Source organism: Guyanagaster necrorhizus (assembly GCF_019112545.1).
Source record: "Guyanagaster necrorhizus MCA 3950 unplaced genomic scaffold BT62scaffold_51, whole genome shotgun sequence".
NCBI classification, from domain to species: domain Eukaryota; kingdom Fungi; phylum Basidiomycota; class Agaricomycetes; order Agaricales; family Physalacriaceae; genus Guyanagaster; species Guyanagaster necrorhizus.
Genome location: NW_025064930.1, coordinates 108,199 through 126,750, shown reverse-complemented (window position 1 = coordinate 126,750; position 18,552 = coordinate 108,199). Strand labels below are relative to the sequence as shown.

At 37.1% G+C, this 18,552-nt stretch overlaps 1 protein-coding gene across 1 annotated transcript; it reads right to left on the bottom strand.

Moving 5' to 3' along the window:
* Positions 1-13,552: 13,552 nt before the first annotated feature.
* On the bottom strand, positions 13,553-13,897 carry BT62DRAFT_910832 (uncharacterized protein; the record flags this gene model as incomplete). The annotated part of the gene is made up of 1 exon (XM_043183815.1): positions 13,553-13,897. A coding segment is annotated over one exon (345 nt), but the record flags the coding sequence as incomplete, so codon positions are not given.
* Between the last annotated feature and the right edge of the window lie 4,655 nt (positions 13,898-18,552).

Here is an 18,552-nt window from a genome sequence, read left to right as displayed (position 1 = left end):
TGTGCATCTCTGCTACCTTATCTGCATGTTTCTCTAATGCTATTATGCACAAGCTACAGAGCTTCCAATCCTCTAAAATTCTCTCTGGATACTCAACTAACCATGTTACTTCTAGTATATCAAGTGGTAATATTGGATGTGCACCAGTAACTGCAAAGAAGGGAGAGCCTCTCATCTGTTTTCTTACAGTGATTCTGTCAGCCTATATCACTAGCATGAAGTAATAATGCCACTTTTTCTCATTTCCTCCACATGCTTTAAATAAGCTCTATCACATATTCTAGTGTGGTTGTTCTATTCTGACATTGGCCTGTGAGTTGTATGATGATATCCTTATTCTCTTTATACTATATTTCCATTCCAAATCAGCTACTGCAGCTTTAAATTGCTTGCTGTTATCTGTTATTATCAAGGAAATACAGCCCTATCAGCATATGATATCTTCAAATAACCATTCTGCAATTGTTTGCACAGTTTCACTTGCTAAGGTTCATCCTTCCATCCAGCTGGTTAGTGTGCAACACCCATGCATAATATACTTGTGATAGTTTGATGCCTCTGGCATATGCATTGTGTCTGCATGTAATATCTGGAAGATTGATGGTGTAAAGGTCACTATTGGAGAGGCCTTGATGATGGTCTTCTGGGACTCCTGACATATGTTGCAAGTGCTAACAAACTATGAGATATCATGCTCTATCTCTGGCTACCATATTCTCTCTTTAATCAACATTTTCATTGCATATATCCCTCAGTGTTCAAGTTGATTATGCACAGCTTTTATTATATACATTGTCTTCTCTGGGTAGATGACCAGCTTGTATTCTGACTCTATATCTTGTCTATGTAGCCTCCCATTATCCACCATGAAGTTCTGATATTGATTATCCTTAAAATCCAGGTATTCATATGGTAGGATTCTCATGCCACTCAATTATCTGTAGTAATTGCTTATCTAGCATCTTCACATATCCACTCCTTCATGATTCATCATAACTCACTATATCACTATACTCTGCAGCATCAGAGAGCAATAGTCCTATGTTATACAGTACTGCACATATTTCACCATACTCTAGAGCTTTCTGTATTACCTTGTCTTCAAAAAAGTCATGTACCACTCTGGCAATGATTATAAAGCCATGCTGGATGTTAATTCTCTCTTTAAATTCCACAATGTTTTCTACTTTATCTTCAGTCTCATTGATGAATTCCTATAGTTCCTCATCTGATGGACTGTATTCATCTTCTGGATTTGAGTATTTCTTGTCTCTTGGCTGGAAACTGCATGTAGATAATCCATCTGATGCATGTCTCTCACCTGAGATATGTATCAATGTGAAGTGGAACATCAGAATAGACTCTATTTATCTGTTTATCACAGCATTAGGAATCTCATCAGGGTTTCTAAGCATCTCTGTGATGTATTTTGCATCTGCTTCTACCACCAGTTTTCTCACTCCAAAGAGCCAATGTTGACAAGCATGCAGAGCTCTGAATAGTCCATACAGCTCTCATTTTAGCTGGGAAAAGTGTGCTTCTCACTCATTTAAAATAATAGAGCCAAAGCATGCATATCTCCTTCACTTTGGGTTATCTGGGTCTACTTGACAGATATGGAATCTAACTGCATGATGATGTGCTGGGAAACAGCTAAGTGACTAAGAGGGGTGAATGAGGAATGAACTTTCAAATACCAACATCTAACCACTCAATACACAATCACCAAATACAGTTGAGGTCAGTTGTTTTGAGTACAAGAGAAGCACTCTTGCAGTCTGAAGTAAAATCAATGAAACAGTCAATAAAGACAGTTATTCAACTCTATCTTGCTTTTTAAGATGCAATACTCATAAGAGTAGTTTATAACAATGTTTAAGTACAATTAGGATTTAGAATCAACACACAATTGTGCTCCAAATCAACTTAGAATATTCTGAAACCCATATACTAAGTCTATCAAGCACTGAGGCTTGACTAGCTGCACTCTTGGCTAACTAGTGGTTCTCAAAACCAAAGAACTTATATTCCGATGCTGAAACTCTGATAGTTTAGAATCCAAATTAATCCAAAACCCAAAATACAGTTAATATTCCAATCTAATCCTCTCTAAATGATAAAGCAACTTAAATAAATCACTGAGTTGAAGCAGAACTCAAAAACTGTTGTCTCAGAGACTAACTACAGTGAGCTAGAAGGTCTGAACATGGGGATGGGTCACTTGCTTGCTATTCTCCCTCCCCCCCTTCCCTACTTTTATACATTAAAAACAGATACAGAATCTATAAATAAAGCATTCAAAATAGTATTTCTCCTGTTTGAAGCAGAATCACACCATTATTCTGGATTGATGGCACTCCTGGACTCCTCTAGGTCTTCTCAGACCTGCTTGGCCATCACACAACTTTATTTTAGGCTTACAGTGCCTGTGGATACCTAACTCTTTTCTGTTTACTCAGAGTTTTATCTCTCTGGGCTATTCTTAGTAGCTTAATTGATCAGGTCCAATCAGGCTCAACTGACTAATCCTATCCACTTTATTCCTCTCGATTTTAAGTCTCTTAGGTTATCTGATATCTAGAAAATTCTGACTTAGGCATTTGAGTCAAAACTCAGAGTGCTAGCTGCAGATCATTGGGTTCTATTTCCTACTGCTTCTGGATGATGCTATCTTTACTCAATACTCTACAACTGGCTATGGTATTATACTTCTAGCTGTCTTAGAATATACTTGTCTTAATAGCATATAGAATTAGCCCTATTTGAAGTACTGTTTCTAAGTCCAACTTGGACTGAGTATTTTCCAAGGTGTGGTGTAGAACTTTTCTAAGTTCAAACCTGACTTAGGATTTTTATCCTTATGCTATGTTATTTTACAAAGTCTCTTTTTGACTTAGTATTGGTGACTAGCATGACTATTAGCTTGGAGCCTCAGCCATAGTCCTCCACTGGCTAATGCTCAGTTACTAGCATATTCTAATGTGTTATGCAGAATTTGCAAATTATAGGGCTGAACATGTACACAGCATATCACCAGCTTGTAGGAGACTAGTGGAATTTTATTTCTTAGCTTTGTACTAAAAAAAGTTGGTCCTCATTCTATCTACAAGATTACTCTTTAAATACTGAGATCTCAAGAGCCTCTTCTCTTATCAGCTGTGGCTCCTATGAGTGTCTAGACCACCCTCTTTATGGCCTTCATCCAACTCAGATCAGTAGAGCACTATCAATCCACTCTACAGGTCTGCTATCCATGAGTGAATCAGCTACACCTTCTATATCTGGTGCCTCATCAAATAGCTTTATAAAGCTATCCATCCTTGATCAGATAAAGTATCTCTTGTGTGCATGCCCTAGCTGATATGCATCCACTCCCTAAGTGCTGAGGTTGCTTCTCAGACATAAAGGGGGAATGGACAGCAGAAAGCCATCTGTCATTATCTTGTGGATTGTTGATTGCACAGCAGATCTCTGAGCAGGTTGTAGCAGTGCTCCATTGCTTGAGCCATAGTGGAGGGAAATAGTTTCTCATTTTGAAGGCAGGATGATGCTCACTGCTCAGCTCTCTTGATGCTCTGATGGATTCAGAGCCAGAAAAACCGAAATTTGATGCTCATGAACCCATAGTGCAGCACAACAGTATATGAATTGAGACTTAAAATGTGGAGCTATGGTGTCCAGCTTAACTTAAAAAACTCCAAAACCCAATACCAAGTCTCTCATGCACTGAAACTTGGCTAGCTGCACCTGTGGCTAGCTAGCAGTCCTTGAAACTAGAGAACTCATACTCAGATGCTAAAACCCTTATTAAGCCAGAATCTAAATTATGCCAAAACCCAAAGTCTGGTAAAGACTTCAACTCTTATTCAATACAGGTGACTTAGTAACAGTAGCTATCCAAATTGAGGTTACACACAAAACCACTGATACAGAGACTAACTACTGAGAGCTAGAACACCTAAATCACAGGGGTGGGTTGCCTACCATATGATTCCCCCTCATCCTGCTTTTATATATAACTAACTGATACAGAATCTATAAATAATTTGGTCTGGTTACTTATTTTGCTTGGCTAGCCACAAAATTAGGTTGTTACCCCATCTTGGCATATCTCATATCTCCTTTTCAGGTGATGCAGGACTCTCCTGGCACTGTTTCTATAGTCCATGAATATTTACTATATAATTAATCATCCCATGGTTCTACTTGTTACTTCCAGACTTGCTATTGATCATGGTGATCTAAGGCAGCCAAGCTCCCCAGTTGTGGCTCATCTCCTGAACTATGTGCCTCTTTAATTATTCATGCCTGAGGAATCCTCACTGCATGCATCTTGCATCAGATCCAGTGTGCTAGCTATGAGCTAATGAGTTCTGCTTTGCTTTTACTCCTAGTTTAGGTGCTAGCTAGATCTTATACTTCACTGTTATTCATGGTAATAAAATTCTGAGCTAGACTATGGTATACCAGCACTGATGGCATTTAGAATTGGCCTAAACATGGTACTGTTTCTAAGTCCAAATCAACTTAGTATTTTACCATAGTTGTGTTATTCCTCTAAGTCCAGTCTTGACTTCAAGGTTATTAACCCAGTGCAAAGTTGTTTTAGCTAGGTCCACATTGATCCTTAGCCTTCTTAGCATAGCATGGCTATTAGCTCAGAGCCTCAGCTGTAGCCCTTGAATGACTAGCTATACAGACTTCAGCTTATGCAAATATATTGTTTAAAATTAGAGAAATTTTAGGGCTAGCCTGATACAATGCATATCAGTGGTATGATATGTCTATCCTCAATATCACATCTGTCTCCAATTCATAATCAATTGGCATCAAAGATGGGCTAGAGCATAATGCATCCTTTAATATCTGCATAGATTCTCTCTGCTCTTCTCCAAATTTGAATGGTACTTTTAGGTGCATTAACTTCATTAAGACATCTGCTTTCTTTGCATAATCTTTAATGAGCATCCTGTGTACTCCCACTGTTCCCAGGAAGGAGCACATATCTCCCAAGTCTTAACAAGATCCCCATCATATTATCACTCCCACTCTGTCTGTTTCAGGTTTTCTGCCTTTATAGATGCAGCAGTATCTCACAACCATGATTTCAGATGTGCAAAGGACAGCTTTATGACTAGAGAAGATTTCTCTGGCATATTTCATGTGCTGTACAACATGGGTCATGTTCTGAAAGTGCTCCCATACAAATCTGTGAATCCCTTGGTTTTCCTCAATGGTTTTATACCTCTCACCTTTAATTTTATAGCATGTTTTTGGTTCTCATACTGGAACATCATCTACATATGATATAGTGATGTGGGATACTTTATCCTTCAATATATAAGTCACATTGTTATAAAATATTAGTACAGAGTTTATCTATCCTATAGGCAATATCATGAGTCTTAGTATGCTAAATGGTGTTTGGAATGTGGTAAGATCTCTAGATCTCTCATTGATATGCATTGTATCAGGCTAGCCCTAAATTTTGCGAATTTTAAACAATATATTTGCATAAGCTGAAGTCTGTATAGCTAGTCATTCAAGGGCTACAGCTGAGGCTCTGAGCTAATAGCCATGCTATGCTAAGAAGGCTAAGGATCAATGTGGACCTAGCTAAAACAACTTTGCACTGGGTTAATAACCTTGAAGTCAAGACTGGACTTAGAGGAATAACACAACTATGGTAAAATACTAAGTTGATTTGGACTTAGAAACAGTATCATGTTTAGGCCAATTCTAAATGCCATCAGGGCTGGTATACTATAGCTTAGTATTTGGATTTCAGAATATTCTAAGTTGATTTGGAGAGCAAATGTGTGTTGATTCTAAATCCTAATTGTATTTAAACATTGCTATAATCTACTCTCATGAGTATATTGCATCTTAAAAAGCAAGATAGAGTTAAATAATTGTCTTTATTGACTGTTTCATTGATTTTACTTCAGACTGCAAGAGTGCTTCTATTGTACTCAAAACAACTGACCTCAACTGTATTTGGTGATTGTGTACTGAGTGATTAGGTGCTAGTGTTTGAAAGTTTATTTCTCATACACCTCTCTCAGTCACTTAGCTATTACTAAGCACATCACCAAATTGGCAAAGTATGACTTCTGACTTCAACATAAAGTGAGCATTGCAAACAAGAAGGCAGACTTATTCAGTCAATGAGTGGATCATGATCAAGGGAAGTATGACAATTGTGAGATAGTTGTACTCAAGACTGAGCACTTTAAGATGATGATTATGCCAACAAAGGAGGAAGCCCATGAGTGCATCAAAAGCACCACCTGGCAGACTGAATTATAGGATCAGAAGATAGCTCCATCAATCAATCATGACTGAGAAATGACCAAGGAGGGAGATCTGATTTACTATGACAATTGGATTTATGTCTCTCAAGATCATGCCCTCCAAGAAGACATCATCATCTGGTTGCACAACCATATCACTGTGAGGCATCCTGGAATCATAAAGACTATGGAATTGATCTTATGAGAATATTGGTGGCTGAAGTTGAAGAGAGACATTGAAAAATATGTAAAGGCCTGTCAAACCTGCCAATGCACAAAGTCCAGCACTCAAGTGAAGGCAGCCCCACTTCACCTGAATGAAATACCAAGTGCACCATGGATACACATATCCACAGAAATGGTCACCAGCCTTCCTGAATACCAAGAGTATAATGCCATCATCATTATAGTTGACTGCTGATGAACTTCTAGGCTCTGTATGCTCATAAAATTCATGAATCCATAATGATTCAAGCAATATTCCACTTCTTTCACAAAGCCTATGCTAACACTCACAAATCCTCCTCTCAAATCCTATTCAAACAATCTCAAATCCATTCAGAATTGACATTCTAGACTTTTCAGATCATTTAGAATAGCTTTCAATGACTTGAGTGTCATTGTGCAATCTAAATAATAAGTTAGTGAACTTATAATTCACTAATAATCCTCTAGACTCTTAAACCAATCACTGAAAGTCTAATGCAAGTACTTTTATTGTGAATTTTTTATTTCACAAACTTTTCACAGCATGCAAACTGTTTCTGGCATGCAAACTTTTTATATGCAAAGTATATGCATTATTTGTGATGTCTTTGCATTATTTGTGAACTTTTTGCATTTCTGGCAAAGTTTTTACGTTGTATATGAACATTTCACTTCATGCAAACTTTTTTCTCAAAAGCTATACATTACAGGCATGGCCAGGCACTACAATACCCAATCATATAAGACATATGTCATTATTAGTATACACATAACACTCTAATGTGGCCCACAAGGTCTATCACAATGCATATACAAGACTGGCTGCAGATGTCTAAGCTTTTCACAGCTAGCATGTGGAAGAGTAATAGGCCACAGAGGACTAACCATGTGTTTGGTTAGATATTCATAAGGAATATTAGAAGGACTAGCATACTATTGGCTATGTGAACTTTTAAATACACTATACAGTTTATTAAAAGCCTCACAGCCTTGAAGGCTTCACATAACAAAAAGTTTGCTATACTTGCTGAGCTCAATACTGTGATTATAAATGCTGTTTAAATGAAGCATACTTAGTATTAGTAAAAGAGTAGTATAAGTGGTGTATCATACAAAAGACAGAGAGAGAGAGAAGCTATACCAAGACTACTTGACACCTGTACTAAACTGTACACCAGTGTGACACCCTTCCAATAGAACCAATTACACAGACTGCATATGAGTCAATACCCTTTGACTGAGAGTGTCATAGCATCTCAACAACCTTGCATCCTATCTGGAGGCTTGCATACAACACTATAAAACTTATTAATTTGCAAAATATTGACTTGTCTTGCTTCATTTCCAAAAACATAAAAGAGATCTGCTGCCTTTATGTGTCATCCTCACACTTCCTAGAACTAACATAAGATCTTGAAGAGTAACTAGATGACACTAACAATTTCCTTAGATCCCATCAGAACCATATATAGGACTCTGACATTAAAAGTTCATACTGCATATGGATCACACTATTCAGTATCCAGATCCATATATGACATTTCATTATAGGAAAGTTTGTGTACATACTCTACCTCTTTCTATACCCCTTTGGAGATTAGTCACTGTATGAAGGTATATGACTAGACTCACTTGGATCAGTCTTTAGATTATATGCCTTGGTTTCACTTACTAATATAGATTTTGTGTTTTCTGTTCACAGAGAGTCTAGTAAAACAACTTCTGGTTTATCAGCAACTTATAAAGTCTCTCAGTTGGAGAATTACTTATTCTATTGAAATTTGATAGCATGGTAAAGCAAGAGCTAACTATGAAATGAGTAGCTCTGTTTTTCACAGAGCTTAATGACAATATGAGAGATGGATTGCCTAGAGATGCAGTAAAATTCCAAACAATTGACCTGTATACCAGGACATGAGTGGGTCATTTGTCAACAAGATGCTGTTGGTGATCTGAAGATGACTTGGTACTGACAATATTGCACTGTATATTGGATTGGAGGATGCTTTGGCATATGCCATCTTCTATCAACATGATTGCCAGTTTTCTTAATGTCTATATTTGTATTCCAATCTCCAAGCAGGTCTGTGACATCCTCTGAAAAGAGACTGTCTATCAAAGCTAATAGAAGATAATGAACAGTTCATTTTCTGCTTCTCAACTGCAGCAATTTCTCCTCATTTCTCAATCTTTAGCTTCTCTGATGCATCTGTTTTTATACTATGAAAATATACAGACAGTGATATTGTTATAGCTCATGGATAAATTGAACAAGAAACTCAAGAATGGCTCTCATGTTCTGAATGCAGTTGAATGGACAAGCAAAGTCACACTTGATATAATCAAAATAAGTATGCCACTCAACATGTCTTTTCTCATCATCAAAAGAACTGACTGCATATCAGCTTCCTTCCAATTTAAAGCATTGAATAGCAATCAGATGGAGCTGATGAATGCTCTTAATGATGTAGTGTAAGCTGCCATCTCATCTAGACTGGCTTTATAGAGTACCTTACTATGACTGTCAGTATGGATTTGCAGATACATCCTCACATCATTGATCTTCTGTTTATAGCTCTTTAGAGACTGTCATAAAATTCTGTATTGAACATCCTATCATGGGTTATCTCCAAGAAAATGAACCAGATGTTGAACTTCAACAGCATCCCCAAATAGATTGCCCAAAATATCTTCAAGAATCAGCTTGCAGTTGCTTCCAATGGTAAAGACCCTGAGAAAAAGGATATTGTAAACATTCTCAGTAAGATTTATTCTGAATAATCATTCTTTGTATTTTGTTCTTAGCTTGAGTTTGTAAATCATAGCACTTCCTTATCTTTCCAATGAAGATAAAAAGAAAATGAGTAATGAGATTGAATCACAGTTGGCATAACATCTCATTGATGAAAATTCATCTCTAACCAAATAGTGCCTTTATATTGGCTAGTCATGATACCACTGCAAATATGATCACTTGGCTTCTGTATAAACTGAGTGGCCACTCTGATGACCAAAAGTGGATCCAAGATGAGACAAAACAGTTCCAGATAAACAATGACATGGTGCTGACATCCAATGATTATAATAATTCCATGCCATTCCTCAACACTATCATAAAGGTGTTGTATATACTTATATTACACTGCTCATAGACAGACTACAGGTCAGAAAACACTTCAAAGACATCTATTTGTTCATACCTTTATAAATAGTAGACCAAAAAGATATTCTTCCATTTTCAGAGCCTATTATGACCACCAATGAAAGAGTCACTACTGAAATTCTAATCTCCAAAAGACAAGTTATCTCTGCATCCTTATATACTTATAACCAGCACATGATTTGATTCTATCAATATTTGTCATAGTTTATCTCAGATGTGTTTAGCCTTCCAACAGTCTCAGATGATGACACTGACCAATAGAATCCAAGTCAATTTCTAAATTCTGCAGAGAAGAGGCAACTGTCTCTTGGCATATACTCAAATTTGTATGCATCCTTCTTTTTATCTATTTCTCTAAACATTGATCACTTTGCTAGGATGTTATTCAGTGAGTATGCCATTTTCTAGAGTTCAACTTTGATTTATCACTGCAATAAATACAGGCATCCATGTATGCCTTGGATAAGAAGTATGTCTTTCATCATTGAGCACAAGAACTGATATGGATCCATGGAATTCAGTTGGAGATTTGCATACTTGCCATTTCATTTCCATTGTTTTACAAAGTCTATAGGATTATGGAGATCTAAACAGTCACTGTAGAGATTCTCTATAACTTTGAGTTTAAGCTCTCTGAAGATATGGAGCTAATGGATGTGCCAGGGATGCAGAGCTGTCTTCCAATTGTTAAGAGAGAGTTGGTCAATGGCACACAAGTTCCATTGCATATAGCTGTTGTGAGATGATACTATACTTCATCAAGTATGACTATCTTATATAAACTCTAAGTAATATTCCTGGACCATCAATTGCTTTCTAAGCAATTGACCATCATCTCAGATAAGTAGCATACTCTGTCCACTGCACTTTATATCAGCAACAGGTTTTGGGTTCTACTTCCTCTAAGATCTTCTGCATCCTGCTCAGGCCTCCAAAAAGCTCCACCATTTCTTTCTATCACTGAAGTATCACTAGATCTATCATACATACATCATATCATCTTTTGACTTGATCAAAAGACTTTGAGAATCTGAGTGTTCCAATTATAGTGAATGGGACAAAACATATCAGTCCTACTGAAGACCTATCATAAGTATCTCATCACAATCAAAAAAGACCCTGAACCAGAGTTTGCTGACCCACACCATCTTATATATCAGAAGAAAAAGGATTGGAAGAAGTGAAAGAAAACAAAGATATCAGTTGCTAGTACAATCTATCTTTGTCTTAATGAGTCATTGAAGATACATGTTGAAAAGTATCTTGATAATCCAGAACAGATGTGGGACACTCTGAAGACACTCTATCAGCAACAGAAGCTAGCAACTCAATTTGTTGCTTATAACAGCTTTTTCAACCTTAAGAAGGAGACAGAAGAATCACTTCCAGATCTTGTCAGCTGCAGTTCACAAATCATGAGTTGTATCTATGCTCTCTATCCAGTTCACTTTGGACTGCAGCAAGAACTGCTCATTATAGCTCTGATCTGTGCTCTCTCTCAGCCTGAATACAGCAACTTTCTCATATTGCTTGTTCTCTTCTCTGACAAACTCACTCTCAAAGATCTCAGCACTGCATACTATAATGGAGAACAATCAAAAGCTATATGCTAGTGATCCTTCCATTTATGTTGCTCTTAAAGCCACTACATTCCTATCACCTACAGATCTGATGCCAACTGGCACAAAGCCTACATGTAGATGGTGCCTTCATAAAGGTGACAGTGAGAGAGTGTGTGAGACCAAGAAGTGCTCTCTCAAATGTGATCAGAAGCATGCAGCAGAATATATAACTGCAAGACATTGATAAAAGGGGACTGGCAAAAAAGAAGCTGCAAGTTCTACTAAAGCAATGAAGAAGATCATTAGCCAAGCAAGTACTGATTTATCATCTTCTGCTGTATTTCATTAAAATACTGATATAGATTCATCTCATTATATGATCTTCCATCATCACTGGCTCAACTTGTATGCTCTGCATGTTATCTCAGTTCATTTTGCAGATAATACAGTCATCTACTTAGAAGAGATTGGGACAATTATACTGGAGCCAGAGCTTGAAAGAGAGAGATCTGCAGTAGTTGAGCTCTTTGATGCTCTCCATGTGCCAGTACTGCACAACAATCTATTAATATCTTACTATTTCACTTGCAAAAAAAGTGTTTGAGATCTCTATTGTTGGATCAGATATCACCTTCTGTCAAGATGATAGAGTTCATTTCACTGCAACTGTGACCAATAATAACATTGGTTATATCAACACAACTACACAATCTTTTTGTGAATCAGCAAACTCAAGTTTGAAAAGTATCTGCTGCATAGATGATACATTCTGGCACAAATTATATGGTTATCAGAGCATTAATACAATACAATGAATATATACAAAGCAGCTAGTTACAGAAATAAAGCAAGAGCCAGGACCTCCATTTAATCTAATATGTCCTCTATATCTCACTGAAAAACAGCATTGTCATATCAGATGACAACCAAACAAATGCAATGCACTGCAACAGTCAGAGTCTGACACTAACTGAAGGTAAAGCAGAAGGATGATGATGAGGATGATATGTAGAATGATGATAAGAAGAGAAAGTACATAGATTGATAGACTATGACTCTCAGTGTTGGTACTAAAGTGGTAGTCACATCAAGGGTTTAGGAGTTTGATTAGTATATTGACCTTAGCTGGAGACTAGAGTATATCACTGTATACTACTGACTTAAATACTGTATAGAAAAGTCTTAGCAATCTCAAGCCAAGTCTTTGTCTCAGTGCCTCAAACCAAGCCTTGGCTGGGCATAATTTAGAGGCTAAAATTGTGCTGTCACAACAACCCTTATGATCTCTCAAAGTGATAAACACATCTTTTTGAATTTGGCTACTGTTACAATTTTTCACTTTTTCCTTCAATTAACCTCTATTTATGCTTAGTCATGGCACTTAGACCAGCACTTAAGACCATGAGATAAGCTTAGTCATCACAACAAGGCCAAGTCTGTCATTGTCTTCTGACACAATGATGCCCAAGGACAAAGAGTATAATGACTCAAACAGACACAATTAGTAGCAGTATATTTATCATGATGGATGAACAGTATATAAGTAGGCTAGCTCTTGCTGTAGATACCCAGCTTTGAGCTAAAGTTTACACTCCACCATTCTACCTTGAGCCACTTGCAAAGGCTTTGGAATACAACACCATATAGACACATATAGTGAACTCAGGTGTGACTGTACAAACTCAATACAGCACCTGTTTATCATGTGTTTAGATCACATATCACTTGACCTTAATAGCTACAGTGATCTTAAAGATCAAATGCTAGTTGAAATTTCAGAAAGTTATCAATACTGAGTAGCATTCATCTATGCTACATGTGATATATAGAATGTCTCTCTTTTGAAGCACAAAAGTGATGCTCCAGCAGTGTTCACACAGTTTAAAGCTCATGCTGAGAATATCCATCCAGAATGAATATCACTGAGTTCCAGAAGGACAAGAGTGGTGAATACTCTTGGAGTTGATAAGGTAGGTAAATAGACATGGTGAATGGAAAATGAGTTCAGAAGAGAACAGGTACTGTAATAGAATGACATATCATTAATCTCAGCAGTTGAAAGAAAGCTTATATATTAACTACCTGTAATAGAACAATATATCATTACTATGTGAGTTTATATAGAGCAGATTTTCTGAAAATACTATAGGTTATAACAGAGTTATGGATTATCAACCTTATTTTCCTGCAAATAAAATTGGTCAATACTCTAAGCTATGGATTATAATAGAGTATGGGTTTATACAGGTCTGAGTTATTACAGAGTTGACTGTACATCATGTTACAATAGGGCAAGTGCACCCACTCTGCTTCTGTGAGTCTAGATGTCACAAGGTATCCAGCATCTTGATATCATGATCTTTCTGTATGAGATCATACTCCAACATGCCAGAGATATCACATATGCAAAAGGTCAAATGAAGAGGATATCTGACATCTCCAGCCTTTTCAGTCCAGTTAAAATCAATAAACCTAACCCTATTACTCCCACTCTCTTCATCAGTCTCATCTGCAATTATGACATTTTGCTTATAAAGATCTCCAAAAACAAGATCTTCATTGTGAAGCATGTCAAGACCCTTTTTGATAGTCATCTTGACATCCTCCAGTAAGGGTTCATCACTATAAGCATGTGCAAGTGTCTGACCTTGTATGTATTCTATGACAACTATCTACAGCTTGCTCTATGAGATGCCACACCCACCACACCCATCAATTAGTCCAACATAGAGAAGCATCAGCATCAGCTGAAGCACTGCCAAAATTCTGTGTGCTTCTTCACTGTAATGCTAGATGAACTTGACTATGATCTTCTTCTGCCTCTCTGCATCTAAAGTGGCTAAAAATGTCACACATGTTTCAGCCAATTCCAGTGGCAAACTGTTGGTGAAGCTGATATTCTTGTTATCAAAACAATAAGAGATAATTGAGGGAAAAAAATGAGGATGGAGCTTGTTCTCTTTAAGAGGCTGAGATTTCAGATTTTCATAGTAAGTTTTAAGCTCTTTGACTGAACCTTCAAGGGTATAGAGTATATGGGAAATGCAAAGAATGTGGTCATCATCAGCATGACTGTTTTCAAGCCACAAATAGTCTGTAAGACATTGAACAATGATTGGCTGATGAACACAGCTCCTAATACTATCAGCTACAGTCCTTCCACACCAACAAAGAAACAGAAACAGTAGCAGCCTTCATGAATTTGCTGATGCTGTGTGAGAGAGTACAGTCAGTGAGAGCAGCAATACATAGTGATGTAAGGAGCCTACATTTACATTAACTCAGAATTTTAGAAGAAGAAACCCAGAATAGAGGGCTCTGATCTATCATCTTCAAGTTCACTTTCTTCTCTGTGATGATAACTGCAGCCATTTCATTGACAGTCATATCTCCACAGAAAGTGATGTGGTCTGCTGATATATGATCCAAGCTAATGGCCTGGTGGAAGGATTGCTTAAGAATGTTAGATAGAAATGTCTAGGCCTGCTGGATACATGGTTGTTTGAACATCTGGATGGCAGAGCTAGACTGCATGAGACTCACAGTATCACAAATGACATCTTCAGGGATGATGATCTCTGTGTCTGCAAGATTGGCACAAAACTGAGCAAACACAGAATAAAAGAGTTCAATAGATGATACAATCATTTGTTTGTATATAGTTGCATTGTAACATCCATCCAGAATGAGAAACTTGTTACTCTGATAGACATTATAAGATTGGGGTTGGGCATTGACCAATGGACTTTCACTCTTACTGGCATTGGTGACAACACATTTGTAGTCTGAATATGAAAAATCAAGATTTGGAATATGCTTATAAAAGAAAGATTGACAGACTTTGAGTGAGCACTCCTATGAAGTCATTAAGCTCAGCCTCTTCTTCTGAAAATATGCATCTGGCTCATGGGTTCAGCCACTGAATCTTGATGATTATATGTGTTTTGTATTTCAAGAGTCAACTGTATTATATTAAGTTTGTTTTAGTAAGTACTGTAATAGCCTATTTAAATACCATGATGTAACAAGTGGAAGACAAGTTTTTGACCCTCCACAGTTGCAGTGTATTAGACATGAAGGCCTTGCACTCTAGCTCTGGATTTGAGTTTGTAACTTTGGGCAAGAGAATAAACCTTATATTGAGATCATTAAGAGAGATCTGAGAACTGTGTGAGGCATTGAAAGCTCCTGTGGGACTCTAGTCTGAGAATATGAGAGCAGTGTCTAGAGAGCACTCTTTTGAGTTTTTGAGATATTTGTGATGCAAGGCACTATAGATGGCAGAGGTTCAAACTCTTTAGCTTGATTAGTGCCTGCTTTTTAGTTATTTTTGCAGATCAACAGAGATTTGAATCCTTTGAGTCTGTGAACAGGATTTATTGTGTTTTTGTGTCTCTGAATCACATAGGTTTGAACCCTGTAGATCTATAATCAGTTTGGAAACTTATACACAGAGGTTTGAACCTTTTAATGCTTGTGAATATGTTTGTGAAGTGTTTCTGCTTAGAGCATGAAGCTTTAAGTCATGTATTATGTGTGTTAGGGTTTTTGAGTTTGGTCTGAGCAGTGCTTGAGACTTTGAGGGTTTTATGAGAGTATTTTAGAGTATTATATAGTGATACAGTATCCTTGCCTTGAGGTTCAGCAATACTTATTGCCCCTCTTGTTTAAATAAAAGGCTTTGAGACTTAGAGAGATCTCAGACTGTTATATATATGCTGTTAAGCTCAAGTGACATGTGACCAATAACACATGATAAGCAGACACTGTATTGAGTTCATACAGTCACATCTGAATTCACTATATGTGTATGGAAGGCACTGTATCTCAAGACCAAAGACTAATTGGCTCAAAGTAGACTGGTGAAGATAAACTTTAGCTCAAAGCTGAGTATGTACAGCAAGAGCTATGCTACTTATATACTGTTTGTGAACTAGATAAAAATATATGTACTAATTGTGTGTCTCTATACTATAGTGCTCATTGTCCTTGAGTATCATTACTACCTATAAAAGAGTATTGTCTATCATCAAGAGTGTCATTGCTGTTAAAGGACAATAGTTGACTCTGCCTATTATAGTGACTAAGTATATCCCATGGTCTGTAAGTGCTGGGCTAGACACTCTGACTAAGTATAAATAGAGGTTAATCAAAAAAGAAAAAGAAAAAATCATAACACATGCTATTGCTATTTGTACACAGTGGATCTGATTTATGCAGAATCAAAGTAGCACATGTTGTGACATGTGACTTGTGCAATATTATCTAATCCATCTCTATATCATTATTGTCCCAAAATACTGTGAGTGGCTTTTGGATCAGCTTTCCATGCATCTCCTTGAATAATGCTCCTCTCAACTTTCTCAGCTGTGGTACTAATCTATCTTAGTCATCTTGTAAAACATAAAATGCCTTCAGCTTTTAAATAAGCTCATCTATGAAAGGGTTTGTTGTGTAAAAAGCAATGCATCTTCCTTTCAGTTTGCAAAATGTGCCACAATGTCAGTATGTCAATGGAAAAAATAGTCATAAACATGTTTAAATACTACAAGCCAGTGCCAGTCTCCTGTTGTGAGGTGTGGGTGGGAGATCTGCTTTAGAGGCTGAGCCAATGATGTGTAAGTTGAGACTTTCTTCTTCTGTTTTGTATGCTCATATGAAATCTCAGGTTTAGCACATGGTTTTCATATTGGTTCAGAAGATATGTTTATAGAGATATAGGCTGGACTGCTTTACAATAATCTTTTTAATGTTTGTCATAGTCTATACAAACAAATTATATTCTTGATTGTTTTAATACATGCACAATGTCATATCAGCTTACTACAATTTTGAATCTGACAATGCATATTTCTAACTAGAACCATATGTATTATGCAATATGCATTTCTGGCCCATTTTTCTGCTCTCTAACTGTGTTCCAGCCCAATCTATATGCAAAGTCAGATTCATGCATTTCAATATCATGCATTCCAAAATAGTCAACTGTAGTTTCAATGTGTGGGACTTTGTTTCAGAGTCCCATGAGAGTATTCCTACACATGTCACTATTTGACACCCATATTTTATTTTGACTAAAAGCTGGGCCTGCTGTTTCTATGCAATCTGACATTGATTAGCTTGACTGTTTAGTCTAGCCACAGGTCTCTTCACTTTCTTATCTTCTCAGAGCCATTAGACCATACACAGTATGCATTCTAGATCATTAGCTTTATCTTTCTTGACTGCTATTTTGCTCCAGTATCATCTCTTTCAGCCAGTTGTTCAAATATTCAGGGTTATATGGCTGTGCCTTATACCTCTAGTCTAGAGCATGTCTTTCTCTGTGCCACATGTCTATGTGTTATTGATCACTGTGATGCAAAGTGTTGATCTTAGCTCTGATCATCATTTCAATTATATTTCTTCTATTTTTAGCACATATCTGCATGCTGATATCCATGCATTCAGTGCCAAGTGCTGGGACTTCATGTGCAGTAGGACCCTGCTGGTATCACTCTGCTATCAAGTCATACACTCCATCAATCATCATTCTAATCAGATATACTGCTGAGTCTCATTTCATCATGCACTAGTCATAACAGCCTTTGCACACAGTCATTACATTCCTTTATGTGTGGTCATACTGTTACTTTGCATACAGTCATACCATTCCTTTGTGTGCAAGTCATAGTGGCCTTCATATGTGTTGTAGACTCAAATACACTTAATGTATTCTCAGAATTTGCAAAATTACACATGTGAATGCTTTGAGGGCATGTCAACATATAGTGAAATATTGTTCTGCCTTGTCAGTCTGGAGTCATCAACCCTACCAGAATGCAATAAGCTTACTGACAAAGTCTACATGACTCTCTCAGATGTGATAGACCTTGCTATTCCAACTTCAGTAGCCAAGTGGAATAATATCTGGGCTTCACATATCTTGTTAGAGCATTTCAATGAAGATCTATATAATGCAAGTGCTCTGGATAGTATTATGAATAGCATTCACTTATTTTTGTTTTCACTAGACTTTCTGACATTCCTGTCAGACTATAGATGATAGGTTCTGAGTGAAACAGGAGATGAGAGATGATATTGTCCAGTGACATGCTGTCTAAGAATTCACTGGATATGCACTCTAAGAGACCACTTTGGATGACTGTGGCATTTCTGAAGCTCACTGGCTTAAAGCCAAAAATCCATGGATGCAAGCTTCAACTCAAGACTTGTAGTCTTCTCTTTCTCAATATCATGGTATTAGATGCTGCAAGAGGGCAATCTACTTCATATTTGTATTGAGACAGGCTTTTCCTCTGAGGCCAGTAAATCAAGTATTCTGGTT